Below are 22,740 nucleotides of genomic sequence, written 5' to 3'. Positions count from 1 at the left end.
TAAGTGCCACAAATCAAAAACATTATGGAAAAGAATAGAATAGTACAGGAAAGGCGCCTCAAATGATTGACAGGAGCAACAGCCAATCCAGATGTCTTCGATTAACCAATCAGCGTAAAGAGGTTGGTTGCATGCGGAAGTCGTATCACGGTGTGAACTGGTGTTTTGAGGCTTACTACGGTTTAAAAGACATGATATCAATTTAGTAAGTTGGACATTTTAAAGTAAAAAAAAAAATAACAAGTTGTTTCTTAATCGTACGTGGTTTCTGTCAAGATGATATGAAACCATCATTTGATTGACAGTAGCAACAGCGAATCCAGTCTTGAAGACGTTCTTCGATTAACCAATCAGCGTAAGAAGTTGGTTGCATGCGGAAGTTGTATCACGGTTGTCTCCCTATGTGTGAACTGGCGTTTTGAGGCTTAGTACGGTTTAAAAGACATGATATAAATAAATTAAGTTTGACATTTAAAGTTAAAAAAAATACCAAGTTGTTTCGTAATCGTACGTGTTTCTGTCAAGATGATATGAAACCATCATTTGATTGACAGTAGCAACAGCCAATCCAGTCTTGCAGACGTTCTTCGATTAACCAATCAGCGTATGAGATTAGTTGTTTGCGGAAGTAATAAAACTGTTGCCGCCCTATGTTTGAACGAGCTCTACGCGTGTAAAAGTGGCCATTTGACGCTTACTACGGTTCAAAAAACATGAAACAGAGTCGGTGAGTTGTAAATATGAAGTAAAAGTTAACAAGTAACCTTTTCATAGTAGTTTGTAATCGTTCGTTTTGCCTGTCCAGGTGAGCATGGAGAGTCCTGAGGGTTCAGAGGTGGAGTCGGGAGTGAGCATGAACCCACACAAGCGCCTCTGCACCGCTAACAATAGACCAGGAACAGCATTGAATGAAGTAGTGGACGTGGTGGGTGTATAAACAGCAAACTTGTTTTTTTCTAAACCACATGAGTCCGTCAACTTTCCCAGCTATAGTTTATTTTGAACATAAAGTCACGCCTAAGTACACTATATTGCCAAAAGTATTTGGCCACCTGCCTTGACTCACATATGAACTTGACGTGCCATCCCGTTCCTAACCCAAAGGGTTCAATATGATGTCGGTCCACCTAAGGGGCCAACCCCACGCCATAATTCCTCCTCCACCAAATTTCACACTCGGCACAATGCAGTCCGAAATGTAGCGTTCTCCTGGCAACCTCCTAACCCAGATTCATCACTCCACTGCTCTAGAGTGCAGTGGCGACGTGCTTTACACCACTGCATCCGATGCTTTGCATTGGACTTGGTGATGTATGGCTTAGATGCAGCTGCACGGCCATGGAAACCCATTGCATGAAGCTCTCTGCGTATTGTATGTGGGCTAATGGGAAGGTCACATGAAGTTTGGAGCTCTGTTGCAACTGAATGTGCAGAAAGTCGGCGAGCTCTTTGCACTATGCGCTTCAGCATCCGCTGACCCCTGTCTGTCAGTTTACATGGCCTACCACTTTGTTGCTGTTGTTCCCAAACTATTTCATTTTCTTATAATAAAACCGACAGTTGACTTTGGAATATTTAGGAGCGAGTATTTGTTGCACAGGTGGCATCCTATGACAGTTCCACGCTGCAAATCTGAGCTCCTGAGAGCGGCCCATTCTTTCACAAATGTTTGTAGAAACAGTCTCCATGCCTAAGTGCTTGATTTTATACAACTGTGGCCGGGCCAAGTGATAAGGACATCTGATTCTGATCATTTGGATGGATGGCCAAATACTTTTGGCAATATAGTGTACATCACGGTTGTACCTGCACAGCGCCAACATATCCAAAAAGGAGTAGGAAGAAGCAGAGCATATTTAATCCTAGCCTTTGTCAGTGTCAGAGCAATGGTTTATAATGTGTTCACTTTCTGTGTTCTATATGTAATAAATAACCATATTAACAAATGTATTATTAAAAGACAAATTAAAAAGTTGTGTAGTAGAAAAGTTAAAGAGGGATGTAGATAGCTTTCTCAGTAATATAATTAGAAACATTATTCGGTAATAAATAAGTGAAGGATGTGTAATAATACCTTAATTAATGCAGATGAATTTCACTGGCTAAATTATAAAAACAATTTCAACCCAAAAAATTAAATCAGTGGTGACTAAAGTGCAGTCCTTGGCATGTTCAGGAAATGTTATAAATTTGTCATGAATGAGGTACATTAGATAAAGTTAAAGTACCACTGATAGTCACACACACTAAATGTGTTGAAATTACTCTCTGCATTTGACCCATCCCTTTGTTCCACACCCTGGGAGGTGAGGGGAGCAGTGAGCAGCAGCGGTGGCCGCGCTCGGAAATCATTTTGGTGATTCAACCCCCAATTCCAACCCTTGATGCTGAGCGCCAAGCAGGGAAGTAATGGATCCCATTTTTATAGTCTTTGGTATGACTCAGTCGGGGTTTGAACTCACGACCTACCAATCTCAGGGCGGACGCTCTAACCACAACGCCACTGAGCACTAACAACTTTTTGCTTTGTCATAAATACAAAAGCTAAGATGATGTTTTTTTTCCCCAATAGCATATACAGTAATTATACTGATGTACGTATTGAATTAGTTTTAGAATTGTTAATGTACAAAATGTATCAAAGTGGCCCCCACATTATTTAATTATGATGTATGCGGCCCTCGGTGGAAAAGGTTTGGACACCCCTGATCTAAATTTGTCCATATGAGTGAATGTGAGAGTAACTGGTAGATTGTTTACTGTATATGTGTCCTGTGATTGACTGATGACAATCAAGGGTGTGCCCAGTTCAGGGCAGCCCCAGCCTAAATTGTGGCCCCAAGAAGAATTTTATATTTTGAGGCCCACATGACCCCAATACAAAAATGTTCACACTTTTTTATTTGTGCCAAACCATTTTTACAAGTTTTTGATAAAACTTGTATTTAATTGTATGTATATTTTGTACTACATCAGAATCATGGGAAATAAATTGTTCAGTAGTTTGTTTTTAGTGCCAAATAATACATTTAAATAATGAAAAGGTAAAGTTGCACATTTTCCTGACACTACACCAATTGGGATTCGATCCATGTATGTCAAATTAAGAGCCCAGCACTAATACTGTGCACCACGGGAGACAATAAAAGGAACTGGAAAAATGTGCCGTTACATTCTTATCAATGACAGAGCAGGAAGGGGCTAGGAGAAGGAATACGTCTGCGCTAAAATTTCATATGAAGTTCCCTGTCATTCATTAATTGACATTTTACAGTCACTTAGCAACGCAAAACGGGCCCCCATGGATCGTGGATGCCTGCCTCTTGCAGGAGCTCCCGCATGACCTTAATGAGAACAATTTGTACAGAAATTAACCATCTATTTTCTATACCGCTCTTGTCCTCGTTAGGGTCACGTGAGAGCTGGAGCCTATTCCAGCTAACTTGGTGATACACTCTGTACTGGTCACGAGTCAGTAGAACATGGGTGTCCAAAGTGAAGCCTGCAGGCCATTTGTGGCTTGCAGCTAGTTTTTTTTATGCATCTCTGTATCCATTGAAGAGTGGACAGGTGTACCTAATGTCGTGATAGGCAAATCTATAAATTGCTTATAAAGTTGATTTTCCACTTTAACTGCTAAAAATAGCAACGCTTTTCATATTCAAGATATATATTTAACAGTATATATTTTGAAAATATGAATTCTGATACAGCTGACTCCAGCGACCCTCCGCGACCCCGAAAGGGACAAGCAGTAGAAAATGGATGGAATTCTGATACTTTTGGAGAGTTTCATCTGCATTCTGTGAACGACTCCACACACAAACATCTTGCAGACAGACTCAAAAACCGGGTGTGACAGGTGAAGAAAAATGTACGCAGTTTACTCCAAAGTATATTAAATACATATTATATAGACCACAAGAAAGTGTTTTAAAGTAGATTAAAATCATCATAGGTCCCCTTAAATGCTAAAAGTGTTTTTTTTCCTCTGTCTGATACAAACAAACAAGTATTCACTCCAATTATGTTTTTGGAATTGAAACATAAAAAAAAACGCACATGCATATATATGTGTGTATATAAATATATGTGTATATACTGTATGTATGTATATATAGATGTGTGTGTGTATATATATACATATTAACCTATATATGTATTTATATATGTATATGTGTACATAAATAGATATATTATCATATACATTTTTAGTATATTATCTATATATGTATGTGTGTATGTATATACATGTATATATGTGTGTGTGTATATATATATATAAATATATATATATACACACACACACATATAGCCTAAACATATGTGTGCATATATGCATATTAATATATTATACACATATATAGTATCATATTTATATATAATATAATATATATACTGTACATATGTTATATACTGTATGTATACAAACAAACATACACACAATTTATATACAATATATATCCATACAGTTCAAAAGTTAGTGTACTTATATAGATATTAAATATATGTGTAATGTAATTAAATACGCATCTAAATAAATTTGATATCGAAATCACTACGCTAACTTCAGTTGTTGTTTTTATTATTATTTATTCCAACTCTGTCTGCTGTGATCGGTGATCACATTTACACAGCTGTTTTTACACGTAATTGGCCATCGCAGTGCTTTAAGTCTGCATATTAATTTTATCCCAAATTTATGATTTAAAAATACAGAACAACCTTCAATAAAGCCATATTAATAATTGGGTAATTGCCAATATGCTGTTATACGGATGCATGTGCACACGCACACACATGGACACGCGTACACAAATACAAACATGACAACGCTTTTTTCGCCACACAGCAGAGTTGTGACAATTGTAACAAACATCACTTGTACCAAAATAACACTTCCGTTTGCATTGATTAAAGCAAGCTGTAACAGACTGAACAATGACACATAATTTCAACTACTTCAACTTTAAACCCTCTCTCCCCCACATCAGGTTCTGACGACAATATGAAGTATAAACGATAAAACATTGAATATTAAGAGTCTGTAAATGTTCGACTCCTAACTTATTTCCCTGACGACCTCCATAATGTTTTCTAATCAGTCAATGATCAAGCAGCCAAAATGTGCCAAACATGGGGAACTGTGGAGAGAGTGTTTTGCATATCACCCATCAGGGACTGTAATGGATTTTGTATATGTGTAATGAAACCAATGAAAACGCATGGTCATTGACCACCGATCCTACCTTCGCCCACAAGAGTGTGGCAAGTTTGCAGCGAATTAATTCACAGTTGAACCAATCTTCTTGGTTAATAACTTTAAAACAGACTGTAAAATGTACAAATTCATGTGCGTTACGTGATTTTTTGAATTTGGTGCAGACCACTTCACTGCGAAGTGGTCTGTGTGACGTCTCGCGGGCCGCATTGAAGACTTGGCCCGCGGGCCGTAGTTTGGAAACCCTTGCGACTAGCCCTACTGTGCTGCGCTCTTGTAAACTATAATGAATGAAAATCATCAACTCTTCTGTGTTTCTCAGAGTATCATCATGCCAATGTACAACGCCTCCCTTTGGCTGGACGAGTGTCTGCAGGCCATATTTGACCAAGACTTCACCGGGTCAATGGAACTTTCTGTTTTTGATGACGCCAGCACTGTATGTTTGACTTGGTGTTTAAATAATAAGTACACTGTTTTGAAATGTGAGTGGTATTTGAAATATTGTATGTTTTTTTATGTGCTTTAGGATGACTCCAGAAAAGTGGTGGAAGCTTGGAGGCAGAAGTTGGAGGGGAGGAGCATCTCAGTGGTGATCAGTGGCCACAACTCAGAGCAGCCAAGAGGAGGTCTGTTGTGTCACGATGAGCTATCAGTGTCTGTCTCAAATAGAATTTGCCAAAAGATAAGCGATAAGATCAGCTCTGTCTTTGGATTCATCCCCCCACCTCAGTTTCCTACATACTGTAGTTTACTTGACATACCGGTACTATCTAATGGTGAAACAAATAGCCCCTTGGAAACAATTAAAAGTGCAAGGGGCATGTTTTAAGTAACATTCTACCATTTCAACTGTGATGTAAGTGTAAAAAAGTTAACTGCTGTATAATCAAAGGGGTCTTATGGTGATTTTAGTCTACATTTAAAACAATTCCTCGTACTCTGGATAATATGTATTTGATATGCTTTGGTGTACATTTTGCTCCACAGTCACTTTTTAACCCATTTTTTGAATTTGTCTGCAGATTGCAAATGAAACCATGCCCATCCTCTCCAAAATGATCATAATTTGTCTTTTGAAAATGTACATTGCTTTTTTTTGGACATGGTCGAAAATAAACTTCATAAACATCATATATTGTAGATTCACCTGGTCACAAAATTATGTACATTTTCACACTCTGATCGATTCAGACTCTGCATAAAAAAAAGCTGCTTTTTTTCCAGCATTTATATCACTGCATGTCACACATCGTGTTATTATGCGGATGCCAAGAATATACGATAATACTTAATTCTACCATGTTGTATGTGGGATTCTCTAAGAGTTTGACTTTAAAGTCCAAATAAGCACGTCCACCTCGCTGTGACATTACAACGTAGCCAGACTGCAAAACCCTGCAAACAGAGGCAACCAAAACTGCCTGCAAACTCACATCAAAATGCATGAACCATATGACTTGACGCTTTGGCCTTGTCTATTGCGAGTATCCAACATTGTAACAATATTTAGTCAGAAAAGATTAAATCAGATAAGATGACATTTATTATAGACCCCTTTTTCAAATAGGGGGGAAACGAGTAACTGTTAACCTACTGTTGGAATTTTAGAGCATGTCCGAGTCATGAGAGCGTACAGGTAGTGCCAAATCTATGTGTTGCTCTCCTTATTTTTTTGTGACTGTATGTAAACATTGGAACATTTATTAAGACCACTGTAGGTATGATTCAGCAAATAATGAAAAGAGACAGTTCCCAAAGACCAAAAAAATGGTGGTTTAGCCCCAAAAACTTTCTTTCCTGACATAAGATCATGTTTAATGGAATAATTAACTTTAGATAAACACTGATGCAAAAGTAACTAAAGTCATGTTTTAGTATGTTGAACTACAGAGGTCTGCAAGTTCTGCTTTCGTTATTTTCCTACTTTAATGCGTAAATACTCAAAAGACATTCACTGTAACAAAAAATAAAGAAACATTGTTCATTTTTCTTTCAGTGGGATATGCAAAGAATAAGGCAGTAGCGCAGAGCTGTGGAAAATACTTGTGCTTTCAGGATGCAGTAAGTGTGTGCATGTTTGTGTTCGTTGTACTGATACGTCTGTCGTCTTCTAAGGTCAAACTTGTGAAAACTTTGAATCCATAGGCCGCCTGTAGCTTCATGACACAACCTAAATTAAGTTAACCTCTCGTCGCTGCTGCTTAGTATTGCTTTCTAACTGCATGTCGAAGAATGTATCTTATTTTCTTTCCAATAGACCGTTTCCAGCATAAAAGAGTGCCTGACAGTCAGATTGCTTTCTCAGAAAACAATGTCCTCCATTAGCTCGCTTGTACTTGTCTCTGCTCGGCTGCTCGTTACACTTCAAGTCCTTCTGCTCAGTCAAGAAGTAGTGTTTCTTTTGGACGTCGTCTGGCACATGTTAAATGTTTTTACAAGTGTGATCTTTTCCTCCCACATGCATGATTACATACATTCAGAGACAATCAGTTCCAGATGAGGCGATGCAAAAAAATCTGCTCTGATTCCTTCCTGAAAGGTTTTTGTCCTCTTAGAGCAAATTATGGTTGAGATGATTTGGAACCAAAATACTCCTGCAAAGAAAAACAATTATAATACTTTATAACAGCAAATATTATACATTGTGTGGTGATTGTGTTCTGACTTTCAATTGGCATGAATTATGAATTACTGATACTGTACGTGTTGCAGGATGACGTCATGTTGCCCCAAAGGGTTCAGCTGCAGTACAAGGCATCTGTCCTTCACTCAAACTCTGTAAGTGATTTTTACATTCACTTCCTTCCCTTTTCTTCACCTTGTTTTTTTTAATCTACTCTCCTTTCTCTTTCCATTCACCGTCTTTCACACCAAACCCCACAAATGTGGCTTCATTTTTATTTGCATTATGTTTTAATGTGCTTCGCAGAACTGTGTGCCGCAAGCGCACCAGATCCAAACATTAAGACAATGTGAGCAACTGTGTCGGGTGCCACGATGTTGGCACGCAGAGCGGTGTGCGTATCCGGTGTTGATGCTTTTTGTGGCCTTGCCGGGTCAGGGGTCTAGGGGTCATGTGTGTGAGGGAAGTGAGAGAGACTGCACAGAGACAGCAGGCTTGCCGCTCTGCACAAACAGCCTGTCCCTTTCTGTTACGCCTCTCATTTTTCACGAGACGGCACTGAGTCAAAATGTAAAACATCTTTTTTAATGGTCTGATTGTAGACCAGGTCTTTAGTTAGCAGTAAGAAACAGCACTAAGTAACAAAGCCAAACAAACCCAATAAGAAAGAGAAAAAAATACTAACAATGTGGGTAATTGGGATTGGGTCTATTCAGTCTATAAAGCACTCTAAAAAACATCCAAAACCCTCTGACACCATTCCATGGAAATGCTGTAAGTATGCATATAATGTAGTAACAAACACATTCATAATAACATGTAATACTTACAGTGTTTTGCTGATTTTAAGCATTACCGGAACATCTTTTTTTGGCTGCAGTGATTTCCCAAAACACATAGCACCGACGCTACCATTGCTATGAGCAACAACAACATAGAGAGAACGTTCTGTGTTTGCTACACTAACGGTAGACTTTGTGAGAGCTTTAAACCATTACCATGTAGCAGTATTGCTAAACGCTATAGATAAATAAATAAATGACTGACATAAATAAATCCAACAGTGACTTACAATGTCCCCTCTCACTGGGATGCTGACTGATAGGATGCTGTATCTTTCAGCTTGTGCTCTCCTTGAGCTGCTAAATTCATTATAAGCCTCACTTTTCCGATAAAATAATTATTTCCAGTATGTCGTGATGGTCTTATACTGCGTTCCATTTGTTAAAGTGGAATTGCACTTTTTTTTTTTAATTTTGCCGATCGTTACCAATCATTATTAAAGACATGACGACAGATGTTTTTTTTGTTTGTTTTTTTATGCATTCTAACTTGTAAATAAAAGTCCACCTATAGCAGAGCCAATGGGTGGTCCTCTATTTCGCCCATAAAATCCAATAAATAACCATTCAAAATCCGCCAACAATACCCCATTTACATTTCGTGACATGAATATTAACCAAGTATTAGTGATATTGTTATTTAAACACTAACACAGACAAACTATTTATAGTGGCGCCGTGATCACTACTGCGTGTGCCTATGCTTACATCATCAATGGGTCTGCTGCTTTCTCGCTTCCTTGCTCCCTGGAAGTTTATTGTACATCATAAATTATGCCTCTCACATGGATAGAAAAAGTCTGAGGACGTATTCCGACAAGTTGGTACACTTTGACACCCTTTCATGACCCAAAAATGGTGAGAATGACGTGAAAAAATGCTTGGTCCACCCCCCAACCTCGTTTATTTGTGATGATAATGGTCATTCTTCATTTAAATGGGAATATATGAACATCCTAGCAGTCTGCATCCTAATGACAGCAGACATTGTACAGTAAGTGATGTTGTATTATGTTTGTTGGCTCAGTCTGCAGTCCTTTAAGAGCCAAGTTGTGAGCCATTTTGTATCAAGTGGTTAGTGTGTGGATTTTCAAAGTTGACTAACTTTTCAGCTTTGTGCCACAACTTTCTACGATACATGTGAGAGTCTTGATTTATAACCTCGCATTAACTTTCCCTAAACCAAAGCAATACAGCAGCAGCAGAAGCTCCGTCTTTTTTTTTAATTTCATGGCTGGTCAAAACCAACGTTATTAGCAGCTCAAACTAGCTTCTAGCAACTAGCTCCTCGCAAGTGATCAGAGGAGCAGTGTGAACAAGGCAATATGTTCCTACGCCAGAAAAGTAGTTCCCCAGTGTTTGCACCTACAATAAAAATGTTGCTATAGCTTAATCAATATTCCGGTGACTGCATGAAAAAGGGGCATTGTTGCTAGTTTTTAGACGTTTTTTGGGAGTGCTTTATTGGCGGAACAGTTGAATCCCATATACCTGCATTATTGGCTGCATCTTGTCAGTTTTTTGCTCTTTAAATGCACAGAAAAGGGAAAGACAAGTGTTCTTGTCTCACATGAGTATTGTGAATGATGGGAAAAATAATAAAAAATGCAATTCCTTGTTACCCATCTGCTGCAGAAATGCCTGACATTAGTCAATAGGAGTCATTAAGAGTCATTAATTTGAAAAATATCCCAGCTTTTAATATTATTTTTTTACTGGATTTTGTTCTTTTAGGACACCAACATCTGAATATCCTGATAATTTTTTTCTATTTAAGAATCACACACTAAAGGGGCATGCATGATGCGATATTTGCTTCAAATGTTTCCAAGTTACTGAAAACAAACCATAAATGTGTGTTTTCATTATAGCTGATCGGCTGTAGAGTCCAAAGGCTTCCTGAGGGATCCACAGAACGTTATACCCGCTGGATCAACACGATCACACAGGATCAGCTTCTCACACAAGTAAGCACGATGGGCATACTGTCGTGTGTATATGAGTGTCTCACTTTCTGAGGGGTCATGTGCCAGCCTACTGGCAGGTCGGTCTGAAACCGGATACAAACAGCACACCCCTGCTGTTTCCACGGAAATGTGGCAGCGGACTGGACAAAGCCTACAGTCACTAGTGGAAAGTGTTGGTTTTTAAACTGGAATCGTACTGAAAGTTTACTAAGAAGTGGGATAGTCTTCCAGTTGAAGGGGACATCTGGGTGTGCTTACTTGCTGCAATAGTACATGACGTTCACATCCACCATGCCAAAATATTCAACTCTATTCCAGCTGGCGTGTATTTGTCTTGATGGATACGGGGTGAGTGCGGTGAGCCAATTAAACTAGAGATCTGCTGCAGGAGACCGATCCTCCAGCACTGATTAGTAGTGAACATATTGAGTGAGGAAACAAAACACCGTCTTTCTCCCAGTAGATGCTGACAGTACAAACTGCTAAGTAGAGTTCATCTAAATAAATACTGTTCTTATTTTGACAGAACAATAACTCCAGTAAGTTGTAAAGTAGGTGGAGAATTGTGATTAGAGGAGCAATTTAAAAAGGATCTGCCCTTTGTTCACAACAAACTTAGCCATCAGAGACAGATATCCAAGATATTGTATTACAGTAAAGGTCTGACTATTGGCACCATCCTTTGGAATTGTGAAATCAGAACATGATGCATTATGGGTAGGTAAGGTCTAAATATTGAACTAAATTGTCTTAAGGGGTTGCATTTCCAGAAAGCTAAAGCCAGACCAGACCAGACTTCTCCTTTACTATTAGTCTCAATTTGCATGTTCCGGACAGCCAGCATCCTCTACAGTAGACATTTGTTTTGGTCTATTTATTTTGTCAAAGTTACCTAAGCAATATGTTGTTTTAAAAGACCTTCTGCAAAAAACTACTCACAGATAATCTCTTTAAGCACTCTAGTCTTTTTAAGAATCTGCTGTATAAATGTGAGTCCAAATGATAAAAAAGACAGGACCTAAAAAGGAACCTTGAGGAACACTACGAGTATAACTAAAGAAGTTGAAAAAATTACTACTGACTGCATCTGAAGTAAACAAGCTACAGCAACACCTTAGATGCCAAAAAATAGAGGACTGAAAGGGGTGCCTTGAGGAATGCCTCAGTTTCGTAAATCATTGGTTCGATATTCTAGCAGTGTTAAATGTCAATGGAAGGATCTGCCAATGTGTTAGTGGTCCAAGTTCCTCTATACAACAGGAGCACCCTAGAGTTTTTAGGAATTGGCGGCCAAAATTTTGGTCTCCCAAGTTTTGAACAGAATTCCAGGGCTACCGGGCCGCCAGTTGAATAGGTCTAAAATGTTTTTTGTTTGAGTTGCAATAGTTTCTAACTGACCCGCATGGGGACGAATTGGCTTCACAGTCAGGCGATCGAGGGTTCAAATCTCTGTTTGGGAATGCATGTTAGGCCACTTGGATCCTCTAAATTGTCCATTGTTGTGGTTCAAAGTTTAAATGTAGTGCAGATATGGACAGTTTCTGACCGTATTCTGGCAGAGGTCATAATTTAGTAGGCAAATTATGAAGGCCCTTTTGTAGTACAATATATTTTTTTTTACTCTATGTGTCCTGAACCACTTTCAGATGTTGTGCAGCAAATTTCATTTTACATTGTTATGCAATGACAATAAAGACATTATATTCTATACTGATCTATTATGTACTTGTGTACAATTATTTATCAGGTATTTGCAAAGCAACAAACAACCTACCTTGATGCAATAAACATTATGTATACTGTATTTCCATTTATGAAGCATTGGAATGTAGTGTTAGAGCTACTCTTGCTGTCTGAACCAAACACACGAGTGTCACCAGGGCTACAGGTCGCGCTCCTGCACACACACACACACACACACACATAATCGGCATAAGTTCTTACTAGGCGTTCTGGGAATGAGATCATTCTTTATTCTGCAGGCTTTAAAGCAGTTAATTTGACTTCCACTCGAGCTCGCTTCACTCCATTTCTACACCTCCACTTGCTAGGTCAAGAAACAGAATGTAGGTAAGAGGTAAAGCAGAGATTTACTCAGGGTGGTGCTTGTTTAACGTGATCCAGGCAGGACTCTTGAATGTGCATCTGCAGGACATTAGGTATGGTTATCAATAACCTTCCAAACCCAGTTGACTACTCACATCCACAGCCTTTCTCATGCTTTCCCAAGCATTCTTGTTTATCCTACTCATGCTTTTGGACATAGCTTGCACGAGCAAAGAGTTGAAATATTGCAAAAGAAGAACCACATGTACGTAGGTGGATGCACATGCACACACGCTCAAATTTAGCAGATTCTATACAGCTGACTCGCGGAGCCTAGATGTGTTTTTGCAGTGTTCCTCATCTGCGATCCTTTTTGAGTCATGTGAAGCACACACACATTCACACGTGTGACATACAGTAGGAATGACTAGATTAACTTGGAATGACCCCCACACACAAAACACGGCAACTGTCACAGGACACCCAGAAGATGGAAGTAAGAACAAGGAAGGGTTGTGAAACGAATGCGGGTGGGGGTCTATGAAGATATAAATATAGAGCTTGTAATGAGGTCCTGGTTTGTTTTAAGAGATGAAAAGTCAGTCGGATTGTTTGTGCCTGTTTGTATTTACCCTGCACACATCAGGAAGCATGCACCTCTCTGGATGTTGTTTAACGTGGTTTGCGGGAATGAAAATGATCTTTGGCACATTCCCAACTGAGTGGACTTTTTGAAGCCGCTTCCTGCTGATCCTGTAGCTCATGCAGATGATAAGTTTACTGTTTAAAAGATGATTTGTCTTTTAAGTAGGGATGTGTGTGTAATAATTTCACTTTTAAGTAACAGTTTTAAAATCATTTTGTTGTACTTTGTTCAAATCAAACAAAATCAGTCTGGTCAGATAAACATGATCCTAGAACAATGGCTAAAAAAGAGGTTTTGTTAAAAGGGAATCGTATTAAACGCTTGATCCGACCGGCAAGTTGCACTGTCCAGATGCAGATAATTTAGCATCCACAAGTGATTCAATCTGTTACGGGGTCCAAAGAGAGCAGCTTGTCATCACAATTACCAGCATGAAAGTGAAACTGTGTGTCAACATGGAAAATCCCACACTAAAGAAAGTACTTCCCGTTAAAAAGAGAAACCACCAAAATGGCTTTGAGTGGATCAGGAACACATTTGAGGGACAAACAACACATTGAACTTGCCACTTGTACTAACAGTTCTAATGGTACCTCAACTTATCTCAAATCAGCCTTGCCCATTGAATTGAATTCAAATCAATTTAATCAGTGCTTGGCCCACCAAACAATTTTAACATGAAACATGCCTTTTAAAAAGAAAAACTAACTTACATTCAAAAAACTACAGTAGTTTTATGAAGTATTTTAATAATAATGTACAGCATTTACCTTGGAAAGTAGACCTCTACAAACACAACATCCACAGCTTTTCCATATTTTCATAGGTAGTTGTCCAGCATGTTTATATACTATTTTACATTTTGGCTGGTGTTAGACTCATTCTGCTTCCGCATGGTGCAGACTATCAGTGTTATGTTCGTACTGCTTTGTCAAGTCGACTACACACTCTGTCATGTTTTTTGAAGATTTCTCTCTTTAATTTAATGAAGATCATTCACTTCTTATCAGCACTGTTCTTCACCCTCATGGTTGGAAAACAAAGCTATGTTAATCTTTAGCTATAAGTAAATGCTAGTGAGTAAGACCAGATGTTTTGAGCGGATCTTATGGGGTGACATTTGCTAATGGCAGTGATACTTGCACGCAACTTAAAGCATAACAATCTTTATGTCCAATCTAGTTTGCAGATTTCTATATGTTTGATATTTTCTGGTATTTAATGTTAACTGTCTCTCTATCTTAGGTGTACACCTCGCATGGACCAACTGTCATCATGCCAACGTGGTTCTGCTCAAGACACTGGTTCTCCAATGTTGGATGGTTTAGCGAGGAAAGCAAGGTAAGAAAGGGACTAGTGTGGCACAGACATCCATATTAGTGTATTGGAGGCCAGCCAATGTGGCCGTGCAAGTGTCCGTTGGTAAACCTCACTTCCTGACGCCTTAAGAGGTTGCGGTGGATATTTGGTTGACAGTCGCACTCTCATTTAGAGGACCCAGGTTCAAACGCTGGGCAGAATGATAAAGCTGGACTTGGCAGATAATTTAAGAACAAAATAAAGTGATCAAGCTGATACCAATACCAAAACTTCCTGCTTAGCTGGACCGATATCTATTACAGATAACTTATTGTTCTAAATATAGATTTAAGTAATTTGTGAACACTTGGTGGTAAGAAAGACTCAAACAAATGTGGACATGACAAATTGTACCTGTAGATTTGTCCTGACCAAATATGACATCACTACTGAGGTAGAGCTAACATCACGTCCAAAAATCAGTGAATCTTGTGTCATGATTTCTAACAGTGTGTGAGGTATTGTCATATTTTGCTAGCAAACTAAAATAGCGACTGTTCAGAATTACAAACTCTGGCTCCAGGTATTCTGGGTCCGACGAGATCCGGTGTCTCCAGCGATGGTGGAGGTTATCGCTGCCTCCGTTTACACTGAACACCAAATCAGATTTTTTTTTGCCCTCAAGTGACACAGATAGGATATGTTTGCCAGTCTAAACACTCCAAAGTGCTTTATATCTGATATTTTCACATCAGATTTGGGCCACATCAGGAGGTAGGCCGAATCCCTTTTGAATCTGATCTTTTAAAATGTGACTGCAGTCTAAATGGCAATACGACCTGTTTGCGACTTTTGCGTCATCTTTGATCGAGCTACGTCATTCGTGTGCGCAGGAAAAGACGTCTGAGTTTTATCTTGCGCAAACCACCAGTAGCTTAAATGATCCCAACAAATTCTGGAAAGTCATAAAAAATATGGAAGTGAAACCACAAATGAGCTGCCAACTTGTTTTGTGAAACACCCCTTTTGTCTAACTGATAAATCAGCAATAGTTAATTGTTTTAATGAACCTTTTATTTATTCTGGTTCCTTATTTAACTCCTTATCTCCACATCCAAATCAGCCAAATGTCCGGAAGGTCTGCATGTCACCATCCTTAAGAGAGCCGTACAACAAGTAGATCCTAGTAAATCTGCAGGTCCTGACAAACTTGAGCCCTTCATTTTAAGGGCAGCAGTTGATTTTATTGCAAAACCTCTCACGCATGTTTTTAATCTTTCCTTAATGAGATTCCTAACGTGGAAATCGGCCTATGTTTTACCTTTGTTGAAAGGAGGTGATCCCATAGCTGTTAACAACTATAGACCCATCTCCAAGTTAAAGTTGAAAAGTTTGTTAGTGAACAACTTAAATAATTCTTAAACCCCTATGCCCTATGGTCTGCTCAATCAGGTTTTAGAAAGAGACATATCACCGTAACCGCTGCTATAAAAGTTGTGAATGACGTTATTGAGGCATTGGATTGTAAAAAATATTGACCTTTCAAAAGCATTTGATATGGTTGACCATATCATTTTGGCGGACAGACTGCACAGGGTTGGCTTATCTCCCTCAGCATGCTGTAAAGTGGTTTTCTAATTATCTGTGTGATAGAATCCAATGCGTCTAGTTTGCTGGGTCCTCCTCATCTTCCCTCCCTGTATTAAAGGATGTACCTCAGGGTTCCATATTAGGTCAGTTGTTGTTTTCCATCCATGTAACAAATAATCTATTTGTTAATGTGTCAGAAACCTTTACTGAAAACCCATACTGATACGATCCGTTATCTCATTTTCATGCCAATATCGGCCAATAATATTGGTCAGCTGATATTATCGGACATTCCAATGTGTAATTTTTGCTCATTCTGATTTTGACACACTTTATGATTCGTGTTAGTTAGGCTTGCTGTGTATTTTGACATATGTTTTTAATGAGTCAATATTGTAATGCACCAAGCGTTACCTGAACTGAAGTTGACTTGAATTTGTTTCCCCCTCATATTGAAATGTAATCATAATTATTTATTGCGTCCTCCAATCTCATCTTCTTCCACTTATCACTTCCACCTTTCTCTTTCACCAGGGAGTGCCTGAGGACTTGATCTTCTTTTACCAGAGTCTTCGTCAAGGAGTGGGTGTGACCAGAGTTGACCAGTGCCTGGTGGTGTACCGTTACCATGAGAAGGCCACCACACACTCTGTGAAAGAGTCAGTTGTACTGTACTCTCCTCTCCTCTTAGCTACACATATGCTCAGTCTAAAACACACACACACACAATACATGTGTGCGGAGGGTCATCAAATGCTCCAAATTGCAGTTCTATCATTTTCCCAGGATGTTAATCAGGACTTTCCATCTGTGCTCTTTGAGAAAATCAGTTTCACAGATTTTTCCTTACTCCTACACCTTCTTTCTTTCTTCTCATCTTCTTTTTTTGGATCTCCATCTTCCATTGCTCCTCCTGTATACATATATACAGTATACTGTATCTCTGTGTTGACTTGAACCTTTCCCAATCATCCTCCTTTCTGTCATCGTCTATCATCCGTCTTATTTCTGGAAGCCTATTTAAAGCTCGCCTTGCCTACTTTCCACTCTCCCCCAACTCCTTGACACCTCTTGCTATCCCCTACTTCTGACAAGTGAAAGCAACATTTTCTTCAGCACTGCATACATAACGTAGGCCATGTCAGCACGAACAAGGATACCTAATAAACGCATACTTATATCTGCATTTAGGCCTTTTGTTCACATGCAAACGCAATTTTTGTCCTTAAAATCTTACACTTTTGCAAACGCTGGCAAAGGTGAGGAGTTCCAAGATTTTCCACTCAGCGTATGCGTGTACACAGCTCAAACTGAGACTTGTACTCATCTTATGACATCACAATTTTCAAACCTCAACCACACTGCCTTGCTGGCTTTAATTAAACACACTATAAGAGGACTTACTGTTTGTATAACACATAAACATGCTGCTATTTTCACTCAACATTGATACAAAAAGATGCATCAAAATAAGCTTTGTATATAAATATCATTAACTTCAATAATTCACTTGTTTCAGTGGCCGCAACCATTTTTCTCTTCCTGTTGCTTGTCAGACACTGTTTGCACTCACATGCATGTTTGTTTTGTCCAGAAAAACAAGAGCGATGGCGTCACGACTATTAAAGACATGAATTATCATCATATTATCAATTTTTACTGGTAACCTTGGTCTGGACCGAATTAATTGGATTTACGTTATGTCTTTTGAGAAAAATAGTGTCTGTTTGTGTACAATTTGGAAAACCAAGGTACCACTGTATTTATTAAATAGAATTGCGTGTCTTTGAACCAATTTGTTGAGAGACATAATTTATTGAAATATATGCACATGCTGTTAGAGTTTTCTTCTCTATGCCTCCTGTTTGTCAGGGAAACCATTTGGAACCTGCGAGTTGGATTCCTTCAGGAGAGGGTTATTAGCCAATGGGAGAGTTTCACCATTTGGAATGCTGGCAAACAAGGCCGCAAGCTGTACCGATACCTCAACGCCACCAATCAGAAGAAAGTATGTTTCCCGAATGAGAATTGAGGTGGTAGACATAAGAGCCGCCATTGATTGTGAGAAGGTCATGTTTTCTTTTGTTTTTCAGGTGAAAGCTTTCTGTGATGTGGACAAGAACAAGATTGATAAAGGCTTTTATACATATGAGGACTCTAAGGTGATGTCACATTATACCTGCAATATAGCATTAAGTCAATTAATTAAACTTCTGGGATGTGGTCTGTTACAGTAAGAAGCAGATGTTTCGGTTTGTTGTAGGTTTGTGCGTTATAGACAATAAAAACCAGGAGGTGGCGACTTGTCCAGTACCCCGCCTTCCGCCTGTGTGAAGCTGGGATAGGCTCCAGCACCCCTCGTGACCCCGAAAGGTACAAGCGGTAGCAAATGGATGGATGGAGGGTTCTTAACCTTTTTACCCCGTCCTTTTTACGTCCTCAATGCACTGCAGCATTCTTGCTAGCAGCAAATGTCCTTCCACAGTGCCAAGCCACGTATAAGTCAGCAATTACTGCATCCATTACAGCAAATGAACTACATTTTTTACACATATCATCACTAGAGGACAAGGAATAGCTAAGCATGCTACACAACTACACACACAAATTCTAACCACTAAGCTAGTGTTCTTGAATGTAAACAAAGGTAGCATCAGTATATGGGCGATACCAAAGCACCGAGATCAATGTTTTTTATCATTAAAAATCTTTTGTTGTAAATAAGGGCTGTAAGGCAAAAAAAGTTAAATATTTAAATCTGAGCCAATAATAGAAAATAATTAAAGTATTTAATTTATATTGTTACATCACCATCCTGTGTTTTTTTTGTCTGATTATGAATATGATCAAAATGTTACCATTCATTATCTTGATAATTTGAAGTATCAGTATCAGCATTGGTGTGGCCAATACGTCCCCTGTGAATACTTGGTATTAGATCAATACCTAAATTAGTGCAATCGTCCGCAACTATCCATTCATCCATCCATTTTCAACCGCTTGTCCCTTTCGTGGTCGCGGAAGGGCTGGAGCCTATCCCAGCTGCACTTGGACAGAAGGCGGGGTACACCCTGGACAAGTCGCCACTTCATCCCAGGGCCAACACAGCTAGACAGACAACCGTTAACATTCACATGTGCATTGAAGTATCCAAACAACAGAAGAATATATGCCTATTACATTTTAACAGAAGTGTATATAGAACAGAAAGTAATGAGATATCAGTAAATTAACAAGTAGATTAATAATAGTTTAAAAAAAATAATTAAACCGAAAATGATGCAATATGTTACCACATATGTTAGCAGCCTAATTTGGAGCCTTTGTAACCTATTGTTATATAATAATTGATATGCCAAATAATATACATGTATGGTTATTACAGGAGGTTGCAATCTATGTTGCGATGTTGATTTTAGGCCATATTGCCCATCTCTATTTTGATGTAAATAAAATCAACAATTAGTGCAGTGAGACCCCAAAACCTGAAAGGTTTTACAGATAGCCATTTTCCCTACTCATAGTTTCCCAATGTTTTTTTTCACACATGTTGTATTTGGCTTGGGCCAGCATCACAGATGAGTGCAGGTTCACCCTGAGAACATGTGACAGGCGTGAGAAGACATGTAGAACGTTATGCTGCTTGTGCTTATACTGCTTTAATTGTCCACCCCCCACCCCGGGGGGGACAAATAAAGTTGTTTTAAATTTGTAACATCGTTCAGCATGTCAGGTTTGAGGCTAGGTCAGTGAAGTTCTGGGGAGGGATATCTATTGACGGACAGCTGTAGATATCAGTATCAATTCTTTGAGAAACTGTTAGACCTTACACAGGTGCAGTACTTCTTGGGTTTCTCCTGGCACAATCTCATTTATGAACATCCCGAACATTTCATTTGAATGCCTATGCATCCGATTGCTCCCAATAAGGTATGACAGGCACTGATCTTCCTTTTTTATGACCCCCTTAGGAACAACCGAAGCCAAAAATTCCAATTCTGCACTACAAAGATGCGTCCCCACCTTTTATCATCTGTGTCAAGCTGGTAAGCAGAAAGTGTTTTTGTCTGTTTGCTGTTTCTAACACCCCCACCCCGCTCTGCAATCTGCATTAACGACATAATGAGCATGGGCGTGTGCCCGGCACAGGACATAGCACACAGGAGGCCTGCAGGAAATGGGTAGAGACAGCAGGCTGATCTTTGATCACATTTTGCTTGTATAAACATCAACAGAGATGGCCATTTGGTTTTGTCAGAATGTACCTTCCAAAATGAAACCATTTATTTTGTAATGCCTTGCAACGTGCACACTAAAATCCATTCAGGCTGCCAAATTTCAAATGGCCTTCTTATCAGTCAAGTTTAGACATAGAATCTACACTGACTCCACCAGCACGCCATGCTAATTGCTCAATTAAAAGGAATTAAAGTGTAATTTTCTCTGACAAACACCTGGACTCTATTCTACATTTGTCAGCCAAATGTCACACCGCCCAAAGCAACAATAGGATGTCTTTGACCTGTTCTCACAAGCCAAGGTTGAAGCAAATGTCTACAAACAAAGTCCTCACAGAAAAACACCAAAGATAACATTAAAAAAATTAAAGCTAGGAAGAAGTGGCCTTCATTGCACAAACATCTGTTGAAAAGCATAGTCAAGCTAATGAGACAAAGCAGAATGATTGTTTTGGAGAAACATTTTCAAACTTTTTTCCCTTTTTTGATGTTTGCGATGTGATGTAGGACATGACAGGCGGCATTTTGGAGGAAAACCTCAAGTCATTGCAGTTGAAAGAAGGAACAGATTTCTTCCATTTCAACTGACAGCTTGGAGAAGCATCAGAGAACAAGACTGGTGTGTCCCCGCATGGCTCTTGGGCATGAACTTCACCAGAGTTGCATAGGTTCGTAATGGAATCGTCTTTCACTCCTTAATGACAGGGCTGTGCAAATGTTTTCCAACCAGGACCGCATACAGAAAAATTTCAGGATCCAGATGCATCATGCCCCATTGATATTTTTTTTAATTAAAGATACTAAAACCAATACAATGTAGGTCAGTCAATATATAGTTAACTATATCAACAAAACATCCAATTTTAGCTTTGTGTTCTAGGTAACAAAGCACATTAGTGTAATATCTAAGTAGAGATGTGACAATATGAAAATGTCCTATCGCGGTCATAAATCAGTTATCATCATCACGGTATTGTTGAATGTGCTAGAAAAAAAAATACTTAAACACACACTGAAATCTTTTAACCAGGTTGTATTTTTTTAAATAAATAAATAGACATACACTTTAGTTGGCCGAAAAAAATGTTCAATATTGTTGTTGCTTCTTTATAGCCATATAGTGTTTCAATATGTTTATCTTCTTCCATTTAAATTTGTTAAGGTTTTATAGTGTTTGTATGTGTAGTGTTTTATAGTTAAGCTAGCTAATGATTTCCGCTCTAGCTTGCTTTTTCGATAAATGAGCTGTATCAGCGGTCCGTAAGTTTATTGAAGTGCAGCTATCAATCCCGGTTTTAGGATCTTTTTAATATTAAACAGTGAGTTTATCATTAATACCATACATTTCTACATCCCTACATTTAACCTAGCCCCCTTGACATTTCAATTTTTTTCTTCTTATTCATTGCTAATATGATTATTATTCCGCCATCTAAAGCTTTATCCAATGCTTTAGCACACTCAAAAACCACTGTATCTTGCAAGGAATTTGTACCCATGTTCATTATGACAGAAGGCCCAAAATCATCAAAGATTATATAAAGTAAAACTCTCAGGTCCTCAGCCATTTTGGTTTTCAGGTCCCGTTTTGGGGGGGGATTTGGGCCTGTTTTTCTTTGTTTTTTGTGTAAATTTTCTAATCCAGAACGTATTTATTTTGTCTGTAGAATGTGTCACGGGCCAATAAAAAATGGCCTTCTGGCCGCACTTTGTACACAACTGCACTATGACATAAAAACGCTGGTGGATGTTAGGCACCTTGCACTCCTCCACCTTCTGCTTGAGGATACCCAACAGGTGCTCAATTGGTTTCAGGTCTCGAGGAGACATACTTGGCCACTTCATCACCTTCTTGGAGGTCAGTACCAAGGGAGGGATCATGCTCTGCTTTCCCTTGTCCAGTACATGTTAGAATTCATGTTTCCTCCCAGTTAACCACAACTTCCCGGTGCCAGACCATGACTCTACAACCACCGTGCCTGACAAATTGCCTTGCTACCCACTTGTTTCTAATCAAGGCTGTGTATTGAGTAATTTTCAGTGAGTAATAAGTCTATACTGTGACACAAGCTGTACACTGACTACTCTAAAGTAAATTAGAGTCACATTTTTATTTCTTTAGTATTGTCCTCTTTGAAGATATACTGTAGTAAAAATAGTTGTGGAAATGTTAGCATACCGTTGGAATAGGAAATATGTGTTCATTGCAATTGTTAAACAGTTTTTAATTGCCTCCAGCTGATTTAGCGTGTACATTAGAGCTGC

The 22,740-nt window shown here is 38.9% G+C and overlaps 1 protein-coding gene across 1 annotated transcript; it reads left to right on the top strand.

The window, feature by feature from the left end:
* The first annotated feature begins 625 nt into the window (after positions 1 to 625).
* Positions 626 to 22,171, top strand: b3gntl1 (UDP-GlcNAc:betaGal beta-1,3-N-acetylglucosaminyltransferase-like 1). Its single transcript, XM_061987804.2, has 13 exons — positions 626 to 727; positions 806 to 925; positions 5,544 to 5,660; positions 5,751 to 5,850; positions 7,221 to 7,285; positions 7,937 to 8,002; positions 10,561 to 10,656; positions 14,594 to 14,689; positions 16,772 to 16,896; positions 18,110 to 18,245; positions 18,331 to 18,399; positions 20,209 to 20,283; positions 20,983 to 22,171. The coding sequence occupies exons 2-13, from the start codon at positions 812 to 814 to the stop codon at positions 21,061 to 21,063; spliced, it is 1,140 nt and encodes a 379-aa protein (XP_061843788.2). The 5' UTR covers positions 626 to 727; positions 806 to 811; the 3' UTR covers positions 21,064 to 22,171.
* Positions 22,172 to 22,740: the final 569 nt, after the last annotated feature.

The sequence above is a fragment of the Nerophis lumbriciformis genome, linkage group LG27 (assembly GCF_033978685.3).
Source record: "Nerophis lumbriciformis linkage group LG27, RoL_Nlum_v2.1, whole genome shotgun sequence".
In the NCBI taxonomy this organism is placed as follows: Eukaryota; Metazoa; Chordata; class Actinopteri; order Syngnathiformes; family Syngnathidae; genus Nerophis; species Nerophis lumbriciformis.
This window is presented reverse-complemented; position numbering and strand designations above follow the sequence as displayed.

Bases quoted from the DNA above. Each gene is read 5' to 3' on its own strand.
- b3gntl1 (XM_061987804.2), top strand. From the start codon at position 812: ATGGAGAGTCCTGAGGGTTCAGAGGTGGAGTCGGGAGTGAGCATGAAC. The intron at 926-5,543 runs GTGGGTGTATAA...TGTGTTTCTCAG, and splicing joins TGAATGAAGTAGTGGACGTG to AGTATCATCATGCCAATGTA. The intron at 20,284-20,982 runs GTAAGCAGAAAG...GATGTGATGTAG, and splicing joins TTATCATCTGTGTCAAGCTG to GACATGACAGGCGGCATTTT.